The 18,341-nt window shown below is 35.2% G+C and overlaps 1 protein-coding gene and 1 pseudogene across 4 annotated transcripts in view; one reads left to right on the forward strand and one right to left on the reverse strand.

Moving 5' to 3' along the window:
- The window catches only part of SEPTIN7 (septin 7), a 118,819-nt gene that overhangs the window by 54,157 nt on the left and 46,321 nt on the right, over positions 1–18,341 (forward strand). For all 4 annotated transcript variants that reach the window (XM_043589250.1, XM_043589248.1, XM_043589247.1 and 1 more), the window contains one exon: positions 13,284–13,390. In XM_043589250.1, coding sequence (XP_043445185.1) covers positions 13,284–13,390 — 107 coding nt within the window. The remainder of the gene's footprint in view (positions 1–13,283; positions 13,391–18,341) is intronic.
- LOC122488096 lies at positions 11,531–12,059 on the reverse strand (annotated as a pseudogene).

An 18,341-nucleotide genomic window follows, 5' to 3' on the forward strand; every position in this document is an offset into this window, starting at 1 on the left:
ACAACACACAACACATGTCTGAGGTTCCCTTCTAGATCACCAGTGAGAGCATTGCCTCCTTTCTTTACGAAGTTGTAGGGATTAAGGCCTCCATACCTAACATTTAGTCTTCCTTTTTCACAGTATTGGGTTCTCTCCTGTATTCCCCTTTAGGTTCTCATACCTCTCTCAGCTACCCCACCAACCTTTACACTCCTTCATCTGGTTCTCTCATTCTCTGTTGAACACATTACCTAATACTGAATTCTTTAAAAAAATTTTTTAATGTTTGTTTATTTTTGAGAGAGAGCATGAACAGGAGAGGGGCAGAGAGAGAGGGAGACACAGAATTGGAAACAGGCTCCAGGCTCTGAGCTGTCAGCACAGAGCCCGATTGCGGGACTTGAACTCATGAACCGTGAGATCATGACCTGAGCTGAATTTGGACACTTACCGACTGAGCCACCCAGGTGCCTCTCTAGGAATAAACTTAACCAAAGAGGTGAAAAAACCTGTACTCTGGAAACTCAAACACTGATGAAAGAAATTTAAGACATCGCAAAGAAATTGAAAGATATTCCATGCTCATGAGCTGGTAGGACAAATATTGTTAAAATTTCTATACTGCCCAAAACAATATACAGATTTAATGCAGTCCTTATTAGAATATCAGCATTTTTTATAGAATTAGAACAAAAAATCCTAAAATTTGTATGAAACCCCATAAGACCTTGAATAATGAAAGCAGTCTTGAAAAAGAAAAAAACTGGAGGTATCACAATTCCAGATTACAAGCTCTATTTCAAAGTGGTAGTAATTAAAACAGGATGGTACTATAATAAAAAAGACACATAGATCAGTGAAATAGAACAGAAAATCCAGGAATAAACTTCCAATTATTTGGTTAATTAATCTTTGACAGTGGAGGAATCAGTATACAATGGGAAAAAGTCTTTTCAATAAATGATGTTGGGAAAACTGGACAGCTAGATGGCAAAAGAATGAAACTGGACTACTTTCTTTCAGCATATACAAAAATATACTCAAAATGGATTAAAGACCTAAACGTGAGACCTGAAACCATAAAAATCTTTGAAGGGATCGTGGGCAGTAATCTCTTACATCGGTTGTAGCAATATTTTTCTAGACATGTCTCCTGAAGCAAGGGAAACAAAAACAAAAATAAACTGTATGCAAATAAAAAGTTCCTGTAGAGTGAAGGAAATAGTCAACAAAATTAAAAGGCAGCCTGCTGCATGGGAGAAGATATTTGCAAATGACATATTCAGTAAAGGGTTAGTGTCCAAAATATATAAAGAACTAATAGAACTCAATACCCAAAAAAGTAATGTGATTAAAAATGAGCAGAAGACATGAACAGACATTTCTCCAAAGAGAACATCCACATGGCCAGTAGACACATGAAAAGATGCTCAGCATCATCATCAGGGAAGTACAAATCAAAGCCACAATGAGATATCACCACACTTGTCAGAATGGCTAAACTCAGAAACACAAGAAACAACAACTGTTGGTGAGGATGTGGAGAAAAAGGAATCCTCATGCGCTGTTGGTGGGAATGCACACTGGTGATGCCACTGTGGAAGACAGTGTGGAGAGGTTCCTCAGAAAGTTAAAAATAGGACTACCCTACAGTCCAGTAATTGTACATTGGGTATTTACCTAAAAAATATGAAACCACAAATTCAAAGAGATATGTGCACCCCTACATTTACAGCAGCGTTACTTACAGTTGCCATGGATTGTAGATGAATGGATAAAGAAGTGTGTTGTGTATGTATGCACACACACACACACACACATCTTTATCTGTATATGTAAATGTATGTGTGTGTGTGTGTGTGTATATATATATATACACACAGGTCTATACACACATATACACAGCACACTTCTTTATCCATGTGTGTCACACACACTCTGGAATATTATTCAGCCATAAAAAAGAATGAAACCTTGACATTTGCAACAACATGGCTAAAACTAGAACGTATAATGCTAAGTGAAATAAGTCAGATAAAGACAAATACCATATGGTCTTATTCACATGTGGAATTTAAGAAGCAAAACAAATGAGCAAAGGTAAAAAAAAAAAGATAAATCAAGAAATAGACTATTAACTGTAAAGAACAAACTTATGATTACCAGAGGGGAGGCGGATGAGGGGATGGGGGAAATAAGGGATGTGGATTAAAGAGTACACTTATCATGAGGAAAAAATGAAATGATTTAAAAAAAAAGATGCTGAAAAAATAAATAGGACAGGAAATAAACATTTTGACTATGAGAGTTGTTCCTTTTTAGAAATGTCGATGAGGGAAATGTGTATGTCAGAATTGAAGAAATTGAGCAGTTTTTTAAAAATAATTTTTTTTAGAACAGCTTGGAAACAAGTCTAAACAACTTAGAAGCAACTACAAGCATAAATGTGGAGATGAGAGCTAGAGAAACACCAGTTATATCTGAACAGTGTTGAACTGGATTCTGAAAATCTTTTCCTTGACCAAGTGATACTCTATATTATTTGTTTACTCTGTAACTCTTGGTAAAGTTTCCTGAAATGTTTACCTGTCTTTTGATATTATAACCAACCTTCAGGGATACGACATAAGAATTGAGGTTTAATTTCAATATGAGTTGTCTAGGAATGGATGGAAGTTACCTCCTGCCCGATAATTGACCAAAGCTAAGTTTTAGTTTTAGGGTATACAAGCTACGACTACTTCATGTAGTCAGTGATGAGAGTTTTCAATGAAGATAGAGAAAAAAATTCACTGAGGGAAAAATCATAAGTGAAAGTATAGTTAGGTATTTTCTGATTTTTTTGGTGAGTACAAAAAAAAAAAAAAAAAACCAGACAATATGTTGAAGTTTTATAGTAGTGTAAGATACATACTATTTAGAATTAAGGGAGCAATCTTGATCATTGTTCCCAAAACGAGAATTGCTCAAAAAACAAAAAGCAACTAGTCTTGCCCTTTAATAGGAAAATCGTGAGCCTAACTTCTCTAGAATCAAATACATACTCAACTTTATTATGTATTTTCATTGTATATTTTATTTACCGACTATGAAATAACTTCCTGTGAGCATTTGTTGAAGGGTTGAAGGCAAGCCTGTAAATATAAGAGATACAAATTTAATTACTGTATCATTCAAGTTTTTTCCTTGTGATGGTAAAAGAGGAAAGAAACTTATGGGTATTAAATCAGCTATGACCATATAATTACCAAATATGAAATTTACACCCACCTTCTTCTTAAACTTAGCTGAGGAAATTGATCAAATTCCTTTCTAAGGTAATTATGGTAATAAAGATCCACGTGGGAAGTAAGCAGCCTAAAATAGAAATGTTAACAATTATAGAAACTTAAAAGTTGGTTTCACTTGGTATTAATGAAACAATTTCAAATTTGATTTTTTTGGTGTGTGATCATATATTTTAAAGTAGCCATTTCTGAGGGAATTAGTTTTATTGACAAATCATGTTTGTGAAGAAGAGGGATAAAACCTCGATTTGGACTTTGATGGGAAGTTTTCTGAATTTAAAACCTGAGTATTACTGTATGAAAAAATGTATACTAGATGCTTATTTGTATTTCTTTTAGTCTTTATTCTCAATAAGTAGTGTTCTCTTCATTTGGCTGATAAGCATACTGAGCCAAGAGATTGCCTACAGGGGTAAATGTTGCATGCACATCCATTAAGTGGAAAATTTAGGATTTTTTTTTAACCTGTATATTTCTAAAGTTTTTTGAAGTTTATCTTAATTTAAACCCTGGGGAACTTCTGTACCTTAATCACTAGGTAAAAATGTTTGGAATTAAAACCGCTTTTCTGTGAATATCTGTAGATAGATTTCTTTCCCCAGATACTTAAGCCAGCTTTATTACTGTGGGGGAACTTGGAAGAAAGGTTGGGTGAACTTTAGTCTAAGTCATAATACCCAAATGTTTCATTATCTTAGGCAAGTCACTTAATATCTCTGAGGTCGTTTTCCTCAATGGTAAATAACTATCTCAAAAAGTTGTTTGGCAAGTACAATAAAGAAGACTGCCTTAAGGAAAGATAATGTAAACTGAATGGGGGAAATTGAGATATATTAACTCATTTACTATATATTAAAAAAAAACCCCACCCCATTTTTTTCTAAGGATCAGAGGACTTCTTACTCTTTCATAGGCTTTCATATTTTTACATTTCTAGGTACTGGACACAACAATATTGCCAGAATCTTTGATGCCCTGCATTTGAGAATGCTGTTTCTTCTTTATGTTTATCCTACATTCTTTCTCTTTTTCTAAAACATGTCCCCCAATTTTTTTTTCAATCATCTTTATAACTTTTTTTCTCTGTGTTCATAATTTAAATTTAGTGCACTCAAAGGATCCTCATACACAGTATCATGCAATTCTTCATGAATCTTAGGAGTTTTCTTCAGCTTTAACTGGTACAACTTTTTGGAGAAAGTATCCTGTTTATCAGAATTGAAAATATACATATTCTTTGAATCCAAAATCTAATTTCTGGGAGTTTATGTGACAAATAGAAATAGCAGTATACAAAGATATAATTTGCAAGTTAACAGTACTTAAAGATATATATAGATACTTATTTTTATAGCATTATTTATAGGAACAAAAAAAAACGATCTTGCATGTGCATTAAAAGGAAGGGATGAATAAATTATGGCTATAGTGTGGAGTATTGGACACTTACTAAGTTAAGGTAACTCAACATGTTTTGATTGAAAAGGATGGCCATGATATGTTACATTTTTAAAAAGGAAATTACAGGGGCGCCTGGGTGGCTCAGTCAGTTAAGCATTAGACTTCAGCTTGGGTCATGATCTCATAGCTCGTGAGTGAGCCCCGCGTTGGGCTCTGTTCTGAAAGCTCAGAACCTGGAGCCTGCTTCAGATTCTGTGTTTGTCTCTGTCTAGCCCCCACCCCCGACTCTTGGTCTGTCTCTGTCTCCTTCAAAAATAAATAAACATTAAAAAAAAATTTTTAAAGGAAATTACAGTATAATATGCATGTAATGAGTCAATTTTTATCTGTGTATTTAACCCATTCATATATATACATTCATGTTTACCCATGTGAAAGAGAAAGCATGGAAAATACACATTGAACTGATAACAGGTTATTTTGAGAATTGCAGGAATTATTTGGAAGATATTTAAGGAAAAACTACATTTACTTTTTATTGTTGAATTTATACAAACATTAGGAGCCTTTAAAATGTAATAGTTGAGGTGCGCCTGGGTGGCTCAGTTGGTTAAGCGTCCGACTTCAGCTCAGGTCATGATCTTACAGTCCGTGAGTTCAAGCCCTGCGTCAGGCTATGTGCTGACAGCTCAGAGCCTGGAGCCTGCTTCAGATTCTGTGTCTCCCTCATTCTCTGCCCCTTCCCTGCTCATGCTCTCTCTCTCTGTCTCAAAAATAAATAAAAACATTAAAAAAAATTTTTTTTAATGTAATAGTTGAGGGGTGCCTGGGTGACTCAGTAGGTTAAGCATCCATCCGACTTTGGCTCAGGTCATGATCTCGCAGGTCTTGAGTTTGAGCCCTGTGTTGGGCTCTGGCCTGGAGCCTGCTTCGGATTGTGTGTCTCCCCCTCTCTCTGCCCCTTCCCCACTTGACTCTCTCTCTCTATCAAAAATAAATATTAAAATGTAATAGTTGAACTATAAAATAGATTAAAAAGTATATATACACATATGTGTATACCTAACACATACATATATGTACACATGCATGTATTACTCTTAATATTAAAAACTCGAAACATGGAAGTGGAACTTCAACAATTATTAACTCATGCCATTGACCCCATGCTACTGTTAGTGGCATTAAGTTCTTTCAACTGTTGCGCAGCTATCACCAACGACTGTTGATCTCTAGAACTTTTTCATCAGCCCAAACTGAAACTCCACGTGCATTAAATAATAACTCTCCATTCTTCCTAGTCCCCAATAACCACTATTCTACTTTCTGTCTCTTGAATTTGACTGTTCTAGGTACCTCATGTAAGTGGAGTCATAAAATAGTTATCCATTTGTGTCTCACCGATTTCTCTTACTATGATTTGTTCAATGTTTATCCGTGTTGTAGTATATATCAGAATTTCATTCCTTTTTAAGGGCAAATAATATTTCATTGTATACATATATATACTTTGTTTATCCACTTATCCATTGATGGACATTTGGGTTTCCACTTTTTGATTATTGTGAATAATTAACGGTGCACATTGGTATACAAATGTTCAGTTCTCTGCTTTCAGTTATTCTGGATATATAATAGAAGTAGAATTGTTGGGTCATATGGTAATCATATGTTTAAATTTTTGATGGATTATCAAACCATCATGGATTATCATACCATTTCCACATTGGCTGTGCCATTTAGCATTCTCACCAGAATGCCTTAGGGGCTTCAATTTGTACATCCTCACTAATACTTTTTTTCTGTTTTTTGTGTTGTTTTTGTTTTTCTTTTGTTTTTTGTTAATAGCCATTGTAATGGACGTGAAATGATACTATTGTGGTTTTGATTTCCATTTCCCTGATGACTAGTAATGTTGAGCATCTCTTAATGTGTTTATTGGCCTTTAGTATATTGTCTTTGGAGAAATGTCTAGTCAAGACCTTTGCCCATTTTAAAATTGGATTTTTTTTTGTTTTTGAATTGTGGGAGTTTTATGTACTGGGAATATTAATCCCTTATCACACTTATGATATGCAAATATCTCCTATGGCTTATCTGATAGTTCCCTTTGATGCACAGAGGTTTAAATTTTGATGGTCAGTTTGTTTTTCTTTTGTTGCATGTCTTGATTCAAGGAAAGGTTCAAAAAATCATTGCCAAATCCAATGTCTTGTGTGTTTGTCCAGCTTTGGTATCAGGGTAATGCTGGCCAAATAGAATGAGTTTGTAAATGTTGTCTCTTCAGTTTTTTGGGAGAGTGTGAGGATGATTGGTGTTACTTCTGATATAAATGTGTTGTAGGGTTCACTAATGATGCCATTTGGTGTAACGGCTTTTCTTTTTGAAGGAGGTTTTTGATTACTGATTCAGTTTACTGGTTATAGGTCTGTTCAGATTTTCTGTTTCTTTATGAGTTAGTCTTAGTTGTATATTTCTAATCTGTGTATTTCATCTAGGTTATCTAGTTTTTTGGCATACAGTTGTTCATAGTATTCTTTTTTTTTTTTTAATTTTTTTAAATGTTTATTCATTTTTGTGAGAGAGAAAGAGCATGAGCAGAGGAGGGGCAAAGAGAGAGGGAGACACAGAATGCTAAGCAGACTCCAGGCTCTGAGCTGTCAGCACAGAGCCCAATGCGGGGCTCAAACCTACGAACCATGAGATCATGACCTGAGCTGAAATCGGACGCTCAACCGACTGAGCCACCCAGGCACCCCATAGTATTCTTATAATCCTTTTTATTTTGTAAACCACACTTCCTTTTCTGATTTTGGTAACTTGCGTTGTCTTTCATTTATTTTCAATCAGTCCAGCTAAAGCTTTGTTAATTTTGTTGATCTTTACCAAGAACCAACTTTTGGGTTTGTTGAGTTTTCTCTGTATTTCTATTATTTATTTGATTTGATTTATTTGACTGTTAATTTCAAATCTATTTTTGTGTGTTTACAGTTATAAATTCTCCTTAGCACTGATTTTTTCTGTATCTTAAGTTTTGGTATGTTGTTTTCATTTTCTTTTGTTTCATAGTATTTTCTAATTTCCCTTGTGATTTCTATTGTCCATTAGTTTGAGTGTTGTTTAATTTTCACCTATTTGTTAATTTTTCCATTTTCCTTCTGTTTTTGATTTCTAGTTTCATTCCATTGTGATGGGCAAAGATACTTTGTATGAGTGTAGTCTTTTTTAAATGTATTAAGACTTGTTTAGTTTTATGTTCAGTCTTGGAGCATGTTTCATGTGCACTTGAGGAAAATGTGTGTTCTGATGTTGGGTGTGATGTTTTGTCTATGTTTTTCAGGTCCGTTTGTTTTACAGCGTTGCTCAAATCCTCTGTTTATTTGTTTATCTTCTGTCTGGTCCTTTTTTTTTTTTTTTTCCTTTATGTTTATTTTTGAGAGAGAGAGAACAGAGGAGGAGGAGGGGAAGGACAGAGAGAGGGAGACACAGAATCCAAAGCAGGTTCCAGGCTCCGAGCTGTCAGCACAGAGCCTGACATGGGGCTCGAACCCACGAACTGTGAGATCATAAGCTGAGCCAAAGTTGGACCCTTAACTGTCTGAGCCACCCAGGCACCCCTGTCTGGTCCTTCTATCCATTACTGAAAGTGAAGTATTGAAGTCTCCAATTAGTATTGTAAACTGTTTTCCCTTTCAATTTTGTCAGTGTTTGCTTCATATATTTTGGTGTTTGGTGTATATATGTTTATAATTCTAATGTTGACTTTGTGAGTTTACCTTTTTATCAATGTATAATATCCTTTCTTTTTGTAACATTTTTTGACTTAGGTCTGTTTTGTCTGATATGAGTATAGTCACCTCACTTTTGGTTACTGCTTACACAGAATATATTTATTAAACTTTTACTTTCACCTGTGCATGTGTGTATCTTACAGGTAGCATATTGTTCAATCATGTTTTTTAAGCAATTTTGGCAGTATGCCTTTGGAGAGTTTAATCCACTTGTTAAGTAACTACTGATAATGAAGAACTGAACTTTTGTCATTTTATTGTTTTTTTTGTCTTACAGCTTTCGTATATTCATTTCCTCATTTACTACCTTCTTTTGTGTTCAGTGGATTTTTTTGTAGTGCCACATAAGTTCTTTCTCATTTCCTTTTTTTTTTTTTTTGTATATTCTATAGATATTTCCCTTGTGGCTATAGAGATTATATATAGCATCCTGTTATAATAATTTAATTTGAATTTATACCAACTTAATTTTATTTGTATATTTAAACTACTCATAGATAGCCCTTCTCCCACTCTTTATTATTGATGTCACAAACTATGTCTTTAAACATTGTGTACTCATTACCATAGATTTACAATTATTTTTTATTCATTTGTCTCTTAAATGTTACATAAAATGAAATGGAATTACAAACCAAAATTATGATTAATACTGGTTTGTATATTTGATCATGCATTTACCTTTACTGGAGATTTTTATATCTTCATTTGGCTCTGAGTTACTGTCTAGGGTCCTTTCCTTTTTACCTGAAGGACTCCCTTCTGCATTTCTTATAGAGTGTGAAATTAATGAATTTCCTTAGTTTTTGTTTATCTGGGAATATTTTAATTTCTACTTCAATTTCTTTTTTTTTTTTTTAATTTTTTTTAACCTTTATTATTGAGAGACAGACACAGAGCATGAGCAGGGGAGGGGTAGAGAGAGGGGGAGACATAGAATCCGAAGCAGGCTCCAGGCTCTGAGCTGTCAGCACAGAGCCTGATGCGGGGCTTGAACTCACAAACTGAGGGATCATGACCTATGCTGAAGTTGGTTGCTCAACCAACTGACCCACCCAGGTGTGCCCCTCTTCAGTTTCTAAGCACAGTTTTGCCAGATACAGAATTCTCAATTGACAGTTGTATTATCACACTGCCATCAGGCCTTCAAGTTTTCTACTAAGAAATTGGCTAAAATCTTACTGGGGATTCCTTCTATGTGTTATGTTGCTTCTCTCTTGCTGTTTTTAGGATTCTCTGCCTTTGGCTTTCATCAATTTGTCTCAGCGTTGGTCATCATGTGCTTATCCTGCTATGAGTTTGTTGAGATTCTTGGATTTGTAGTTTTATGCCTTTCATCAAATTTGGAAAAATTTTTGGTTTTTTTTCCCCCTCCATTATCTCTGATCTTTTCTCATTCTTTCTTTTTTTAATGTTTATTTTTGAGAGAAAGAGAGAGCATAAGCAGGGGAGGGTCAGAGAGAGAGGTGGGGGAGAGAGGATCCGAAGCACGCTCTGCACTGACAGATCCTGATGCAGGGTTCAAACTCAAGAACTGTGAGATCATGACCTCAGCTGAAGTCGGATGCTTAACCAAGAGAGCCACCCTGGCACCCCTCATTCTTTTTCCTGAAACTCCCATGACTGGTCCATAGATCGTGTCCCATGAATCCTTTAAGCTGTGTTTATTTCTTTTTTCTTTCTTTTCCTTAGACTCAGTCATTTTATTTGCCCTGTCTTCAAGTTTTCAGATCTTTCTTCAGCCTGCTTAATTCTGCTATGGAACCTCATTAGTGAATTTCTCAATTCAATTATTGTATTTTTCAGCTCCAGAATTTTTGTTCGGTTCCTTTTTACAATTTCTTGATTTTTAAAGTCCTCATCTAAGTAAAGCCAATATTTGTGCTGCTTCGGGCATGGTTCCTGGGAATTTGTTTTGTTCCTTTCTCTGGGCTTTGTTTTTTCTTCTTCTTTGCATGCCTTGTGATTTTTGTTGTTGAAAATGTGCATTTGGAGAAACAGTCACCTTCCCAGTCTTTGCAGACTGGCTATATGTCAGGGCATTCATCTGATGATTAGCTGGGCATGTTCTGAGCCTAGAGATCATCTTTCACTTAAAGTTTGGCCTGGACCTATTTGTGGTTTCTCAATTCCCTCTGTGTACATGGCTGCTTTTAACTTCTTAATTGTCCAAAGTGTCTCACTCTAGCAGATCCTCAGGGCCTTAAGTAGTCTATCTGTATACCCATAATTTTCTGCTCTAGCTATCCATGGGTTTGTAGTCCCCTTTCAACTTTCAGCATTGGAGTCCAGTGCTTCTTCCACCTAAAATTGCAATTAGATAAGACAGGGACCAGACCCTCTGGCAGACCCTAGAGAGGTTAGAATGTTTTAAGTAAAGTTGGTTCTATGCCTTCTGGTTTGAGGGAAGGATGTCGAACTGTGCTGCTATCTCCTTGAGACCCAGACGTACCATATAGATAAAAAAGCAATAACAAATGAAAATGACATGAACTTTACTATTCATGGCATTGTATTGACTGGGCATTTATTTGCTTGGTTGCCATAAATCTTTGAATTTTTCCAGAGCTCCTGTAGGATTAATTAATCCAGTTTCTGTGAGGGTTTGGAACTTCTTAGTCGTTTTGCTGATGCCAGTCAAGAATGCTTTTTAAATTATAAAAGTAAAATAAAGTTAGTGAAGGAAATTTAAAGCACAGAGAAATGTAGAAAGCTAAGAAAACAATCTTAACTGCAACCACTGTTAACATTTTGATGTGTTGCCTTTCAGGCTTTTTTCCCCCTTCATCTTTACTTTCATTTTGTCCTACTTCCTCTTGTTCCTCTACCCCTTACCACCAAACTAAATAAATAAATAAATAAATAAATAAATAAATAAATAAATAAATAAAGTCTAAACATAGTTTTAGTACAGTGTTAATTTTTTAATATAGTGTACTTTTACATTTAACATCCCAAAATATTTATACAAGTACTCATTTCTCATTTATGCTTCTAAATAAGAAAAGTGTTTAATATATATATATATTCTTAATAAAACATAAGTTTTAATATATATATATACTTAATAAAACATAAGTTTATTAGATTTGTCCATAGTCAGCAGTGGTGATCTTGCTGGTCTTGTCATTCATGGACCCAAAGGGTTTCATGGCTTCCACTACATTCATATCCTCTTTCACCTTGCCAAAGGCTTGCCATCCAACCACTTGCCATCCAACATGCTTGCCATCCACCACTCAGTATTGGCAGTGCAGATGAAAAACTGGGAAGCGTTTGCATTGGGTCTAGCACTTGCCATGGATAAGATGCCAGGACCCATGTGCTTCAAGGTGAAATCTTCATCATCAAATTTCTCCCCCTAGATGGACTTGCCACCAGTGCCATTATGGCATAGAAAGTCACCATCCTGGCACATACATCCTAGAATAATCCTGTGAAAGCAGGGACCTTTATAACTAAATCCTTTCTCTCCAGTGCTCAGAGCATGTAAGTTCTCTGCTGTCTTTGTACTTTATCTGCAAGCAGCTCGAAAGAGATGGCAGCCCAAGGGTTCGCTGTCCATCGCAATGTCAGAGAACACAGTGGAGTTGACCATCGCTGGGCAATTCAGGTAGCTCTAGGGCAGCAGTGTCTACAAGGCCTAGATATTTCCAATTTTCCTCATGTGCTTGGGTTTTATTCGAGTCTTTACTCCTTTATTCAATATATGAGTTAAGAAAGAAGCGGTTATGAAGAACCTACAATTTTTTTTCCTTCGTCTTAGAAATTTCTGTAATTTTTACATCTAGAAAAAAATGACATCCCTTCATTCATATGACATCCCCTCATTGTTGTAAGCCCCAACAACCAGAATGAATCTTACCTTTCTTGAGAGTCATTATAAAACTATCAACCTAGACAGAAATAGTAAGGTTAATATTTTGACATCAGTTATTTAGGCTAAAGGTGCCTATTAAGCTAACTGCTAGATTCTTTAACTTGTGCTGTATTCATGGATAATTATAGTATTATTTCTAATTTATTTAACCTTGTATTATGTATATCTTGAAGTTATTTATATTTTCGTAAAAATTAACTATATATTTGGTGTGTTATACCAAACTTGACATGGACAGTCAAAGGAGCATATGTCAATCTTAGTGGAAGTTGTGTCCTACCTTCCTCCATTCCTGCCTCCTACCTCAATCAGAAGTACTATAAAAAAGTCATTACCTAGGATGTTTTTGGAATATGGTTTACGGAAAGGTACCCCTTACACTTAGGCTGATTGATATATGAGTGAATAAGTTGGAAATACTTTTTGTGGGTCCCTTTTATGTTAAGATACATTGTGATTAAGTTTTCTTTTCATTAACAGATTTCTACTTTTTATAGGTGTATGATTTATTTTTGGGTCATTAATTAATTATTGACTTAATAAATGTTTACACCTAACTTCTTTTATGCTTTATTGTACTGAAGCAGCAATATATAATCCAACTTGAATGTTTCTTTCATGACTAGCTTTTGGTGTCTAGGAGTATGTTACTGTTAAAAGTGGAGAATATTGTATTAGATAAATTACTTTTAAAGAACACAGATTGTAGAATTACAGATCTAAAAAGAATTGTTGGAAACTTTAGTCTACTTTGATAGAGAACAAAATGAAGACAAAGAACTTATTCTAATTGGGAGTCTTTATAGTATGTTTTCTAACGTTACTTCTTTGTTCCACCAAGAACTGCTTGCTTAAAGCAAGTTTGATTATAGTATTGGTTGAATATTTAAGGTTGATAAAGTGACTGAATTTAACACATTTCCTCCCCACCATTTCTTTTAGGTGAATCTGGACTGGGGAAGTCAACATTAATCAACTCATTATTCCTCACAGATTTATATTCTCCAGAGTATCCAGGTCCATCTCATAGAATAAAAAAGACTGTACAGGTATGTATGCTATAATTGATGATAAGCTGGAGTAATAGTAACACACTCAAAACACATGCTATAACTTTTATTATGCTTCCCTAGAGATAGGTTTTATATTTGGTTTCAGCTGATATAAAGTGGTAAATGTGATGGTTGGTTAAAAGGAGAGAGAGCAAGCACAGGTAATTAGAGAAATTGTCTTGATTAGACCTTCTAAATTTGTCCCTAGGAGTCTCCTAGAGATTATACTGGGATGTAGTAAATAACACCCTAGAGTTATGCTGTCCAACATGGTAGCTACTTGCCATATTTAGCTATTTTGAGTTTGAATAAAATTAATTAAAATTTAAAATTCAGTTTCTTAGTTACACCAGCCACATTTCAAGTACTCAATAGACATATGTGGCAGGTGGTTACCATTTTGGGAAATATAGGTGTATTTCCACTATTGCATAATGTTCTGTTGGACAGTGTAGAGAAAACATGATTTGTGGAGAAGCCATTATTATTTAATATTGTGTTCTGTATTAGTGGCGTAGTACCACATGATAGATGAATGGCAGTAGCAATTTGTTATGTCGTACTTCACAGTCTTGAATGTGCATTCAGGTCACCTTGGGGAGCTTGTTAAATTTAGTCCCTGTGTTAGTAGGTTTGAGGTGGACTGAGATTTTTCATTTCTGACAAAATCTTAGGTGATGCTGATACTGCTGACCCATAGACCACACTTCATATGATAGAATAATCTAGGCTCCAGATCTGTACTGTTCAGCCACATGTGCTTGTTGAACTCTTAAAATGTAGATAGTCCAAATGGAGATGTTATGCAATATAAAATACATCCCAGGTTTTGACAGTTTAGTATGTAAAAAAGAATATAAAGGATCCCATTAATAATTGTTTACATTTTGCAATGATAATATTTTGGTTATATTAAAGTACATTAACTTCACTTGTTATTTTTAAAATGGCTCCTGAAAGTTTTAAGTTACTTACACGGCTCACATTACATTTTTGTTGGACAGCACTCCTCTAAACTATTGAGTGGAGAAATTGTTGGTGGATTGATGGCAGTAGTAATACATAACACATAAGCAAAGAGGAAAGGAGTGAACAATTCTGGCTGGGGCAGGCTTTATTAAGGCTGGGGCTGGATTTGAAGGATTGGTAGTGATTAGCCTAATGCATAAGGTGGAAGGACAGCCTAGAATTTCTGGATAGAAGCTTATGTATATCATACTATAAGATGCAGTTTAGTAATTAGATCCCCAAGAAGTAATTCTGTGAAGTGAATCTTCTGTTTCTTTTTTTTTTTTTTTTTTTTTTACAGTTTTTCTCTGTTTCAAGATTTTTTTCTGTATCCTTCCTAGAGCTTGAAATTTCACATTACTTACAAAAATGTGTTCTGAAAACTTGACACTAAATTGTTTATTTATTTGATGATCAGTGTTGGCCATTTCAACCCTAAGCAAAAAGAGAAACTTTTAATTTAGGTGTTTAAACTCGAGATAAAGAAACTGTGTATGTAGAAATGTTAAAGGAGCCCCTCAGTGTAGATTCCTAAGTTCAAGAATATTTAGTCTAAAATATGTTGGATCTTAATGCTCATGTACCTGCCAGTAGTGTTTTTGGTAATTCCTGCTGGTGAGGAAATTTTCTGAATCCTCTTTGTAGTTCTGGCGTGTTGTGTAATGCCAGGTTCACATTAGTAAGTCATTAACGTCTTCCAGGTACTATTCCAGGCAATTTAGGTGCATTAACTTATTTAATTCTTACAATGACTTTAAGAGGTAAGTAGTAGTATTACCCCCATTATATAAATGTGGAAATTTAGCTATGGATATGGCCATACCCCGAGATCACGTAGTTAGAGTGACAGAACTAGGGTACAAATCTAAACAGTCTGGTTTAGTATGTATCCTATCAAGCTATGCTGTCCCTATACTACTGATACTTAGTACATGCTGGTTTCATAGGTTAACCAGTTCTTAACAGGTCAGTTAGCTTTCCTTTACTGCATCTCCCTTTTTAATAACGTTTCATCCAGCAAATTGTCAGGTGGTTTTTTGTTTGTTTTTTATTTTTTCACCTTTTTCTCTAAAAATCTTACATAAGGAAATAGCTTTCCCAATTAGGCAATTTAGACAAAATTATTTGGTCAGAGGGGCACCTGGGTGGCTCAGTCGGTTGAGCATCCAACTCGTGATTTCGGCTCAGGTCATGGTCCCAGGATTGTGGGATCGAGCCCCGCATTAGACCCTGTGCTGAGACTGGAGCTTGCTTTAGATTATCTCTGTTCCTCTCTCTCTGCCCTTCCCCTGCTCACGTGTGTGTTCTGTCTCTCAAAAAAATGATTTGATCAGTGAAGTCCTCTCTTCATCATAATGATTAATATATGAAAGTAGTTAAAATAACATAGAAAATGCCTCTATAAGCTATAAGGCTGATTGATCTGATGCTAACTGGTAAGGGATACTTAAGAGAAGGGATTTTTTGTTTTTTACGTTTTAAATCTCAAATGGTACACCATAATGTTTGCTGTTACTTGTAAGGTTTGAATTTGCAGTCTGGACGCTGGAGGGTATTGACTTCCCTTTAAATTTTAGGCTTGAAATTTCAATAAACTGGTGGGTGGTTGATCGAAGCCAATCAACTCATGAAAATTTTGTGCCTTACCATGTTTTATTTTATTTTGTTTAATAAAGAGAGAAGAACAATATTTTAGCTTGCTTGATTCATACAATGCAGTGATTTTTGCCAGTGTCTGAACAGATGAAAGTATCAGCATTTGCAATCTCAGAAATTCAACACATAGAAAGAAATCTAGCTTGTCATACTCTGTAGTGAAGTATTTGCTCAAATAGTGAGAAATTGCTTGTGATGTAGTTATGACTGTGCTTATTCTGTAATGGTCCACATATTGCAAAATGGATATTAAATAGGATTCATTGTCAAACTGTCGTCAGTGATTCTCCTTATTGTAAGACTGAATATTTTTTCTTTTTCCTTTTTATTATATCTTCTCAGTTTTATGCAGTGAGCATGCTTTTATAATTTTTTTTAAAAAATGCCTTTCAGAAAAGAATATAATACCAAAAGATAAAAAGTAGCTCTGGGGAATAAGATTCATATTAAGAATTGGTTCTCAGTCAGTTCAGCAAAATCTCTCCCCTAAAAGTTCTTATGCCAAAAATAAATTTGCCAAACAAATCAGCAAGTTTATCAAAAATACTGACAGACTATGTGGTATTGTCTACCCTAAACGAGTTGCTTAGACCAAAAAACTTGGAGCCATCCTTAACTCCTTTTTACTCTCTACTTCGCATGCAGTCCATCAATAAATCCTGTTACTTCTGCTTTCACAATATATCCACAATCCTACCACTTTCCTAGTACCACTCCTATCCAGGCTCCATCATTTCTCTTCCTAGATGTCACAACCTAATTCACTTCTCTGACTGTGATCGTCGGCCACTGCCCCAATCTTCTTAACAAAACAGTAAGAATCTTCTCTTACAATGTAAATCAGATCCTTTTGAACCTCTGTTCAAAACTCTTCAGTGGCTTTCCATCTCAGAGCAAGGCTGGAGTCCTTACAGTATCTAGAGGACCTTGTAAGATTTGCCCTCACCCCTCTCTGTAACCTATTTCCCGCACTTTTCCACTTCTGGCTTATTCTGCTCTGACTAAACCAACATCCTTGCTGTTCTTTGAACAGGCCAATCCTACTTTCTACCTCAGGGCTCTTCCACATCTTGTTTCTCTGCCTTCAGTGTTCTTCCCTGAGATTTCCTGATGGCTGGCTCCCTAACTTTCATCAATTCTCTGCATAAATGCTGGTTTTTCAGTGAGGCCTTGTCTGGCCACCCTATAAACTCCTTCCGGGCCCTACCTTGACTCTAAATGTATTAAGTTCTGTGAAGGTAGCAACTTCATCTTATTCACTGTAAGCTCATTTCTTAGAACTGCATCTGAAAACTGCATCCAGTATTAATGAATGATTGAACAAACAATTTAAAAAATGTATATGACTTAGTGTTTAGTTGGGATATTTTGAATTTCAGGATCTTTGAAGTTTTGTTAATCTTTTCTTCTTGGTTCATGATGTTTTATAAATCACTATTTAGAAAAACTGAAATAATTTTAAATTTGAGAATTTTTGAGGTTTTTAATTTGACAATTATTTTATTGTTTTCTAAAAAAGTTTTTTCAATGTTTATTTATCTTTGAGAGAGAGAGACAGAGAGAGACAGAATGCGAGTGGAGGAGAGGCAGAAAGAGGGGGAGACACAGAATCCAAAACAGGCTCCAGGTTCTGAGCTGTCCGCACAGAGCCCGACGCTGGCCCGAACTCACAAACCAGGAGATCATGACCCGACCCGAAGGCAGACGCTTAACCAACTGACCCACCCAGGCGCCCCAATTTGACAATTTTTTTTTAAAGTTTTGTTGGTTATTTTCATTTTTTTCTTGAGCAGAATTTTAAAAATTATTAAATTAATATGTGGCTTTACACAAAAAGGCATAAATTTTAACTTAAAGCTTGATGAACTTTTGTATATGTATCCATATATCCAGGTAATTACCACCTAGGTTAAGATATTATAGTACATTTCTAGCACCCCAGAAGACTTCCTTGTGCCTCTCAGTATTACACCAAACCCCAAATATAAATAGCTTTCTGACTTCTGTTTCCATAGATTAATTTTGCCTGTTCTTGAATTTCATTTAGATGCTATACTCTTTTGTGTCTGATTTTTTTCACTGAAGACTATATCTGTGGTATTTGTCCATGTTGTGTACTGTAGTTTTCATTGTTGTATAATATACCATTGTATGAATATATCTCAGATTATATTCTATTGTAGGTAAGCATTTGGGTTTTCTTTCTTTTTTTTTTTTTGTTTTTACCAATATGAATATTTTTGTACATTGTTTTAGTGGACCTAGGGACTCATTTCTGTTGTGT

The sequence above is a fragment of the Prionailurus bengalensis genome, chromosome A2, assembly GCF_016509475.1.
Source record: "Prionailurus bengalensis isolate Pbe53 chromosome A2, Fcat_Pben_1.1_paternal_pri, whole genome shotgun sequence".
NCBI classification, from domain to species: domain Eukaryota; kingdom Metazoa; phylum Chordata; class Mammalia; order Carnivora; family Felidae; genus Prionailurus; species Prionailurus bengalensis.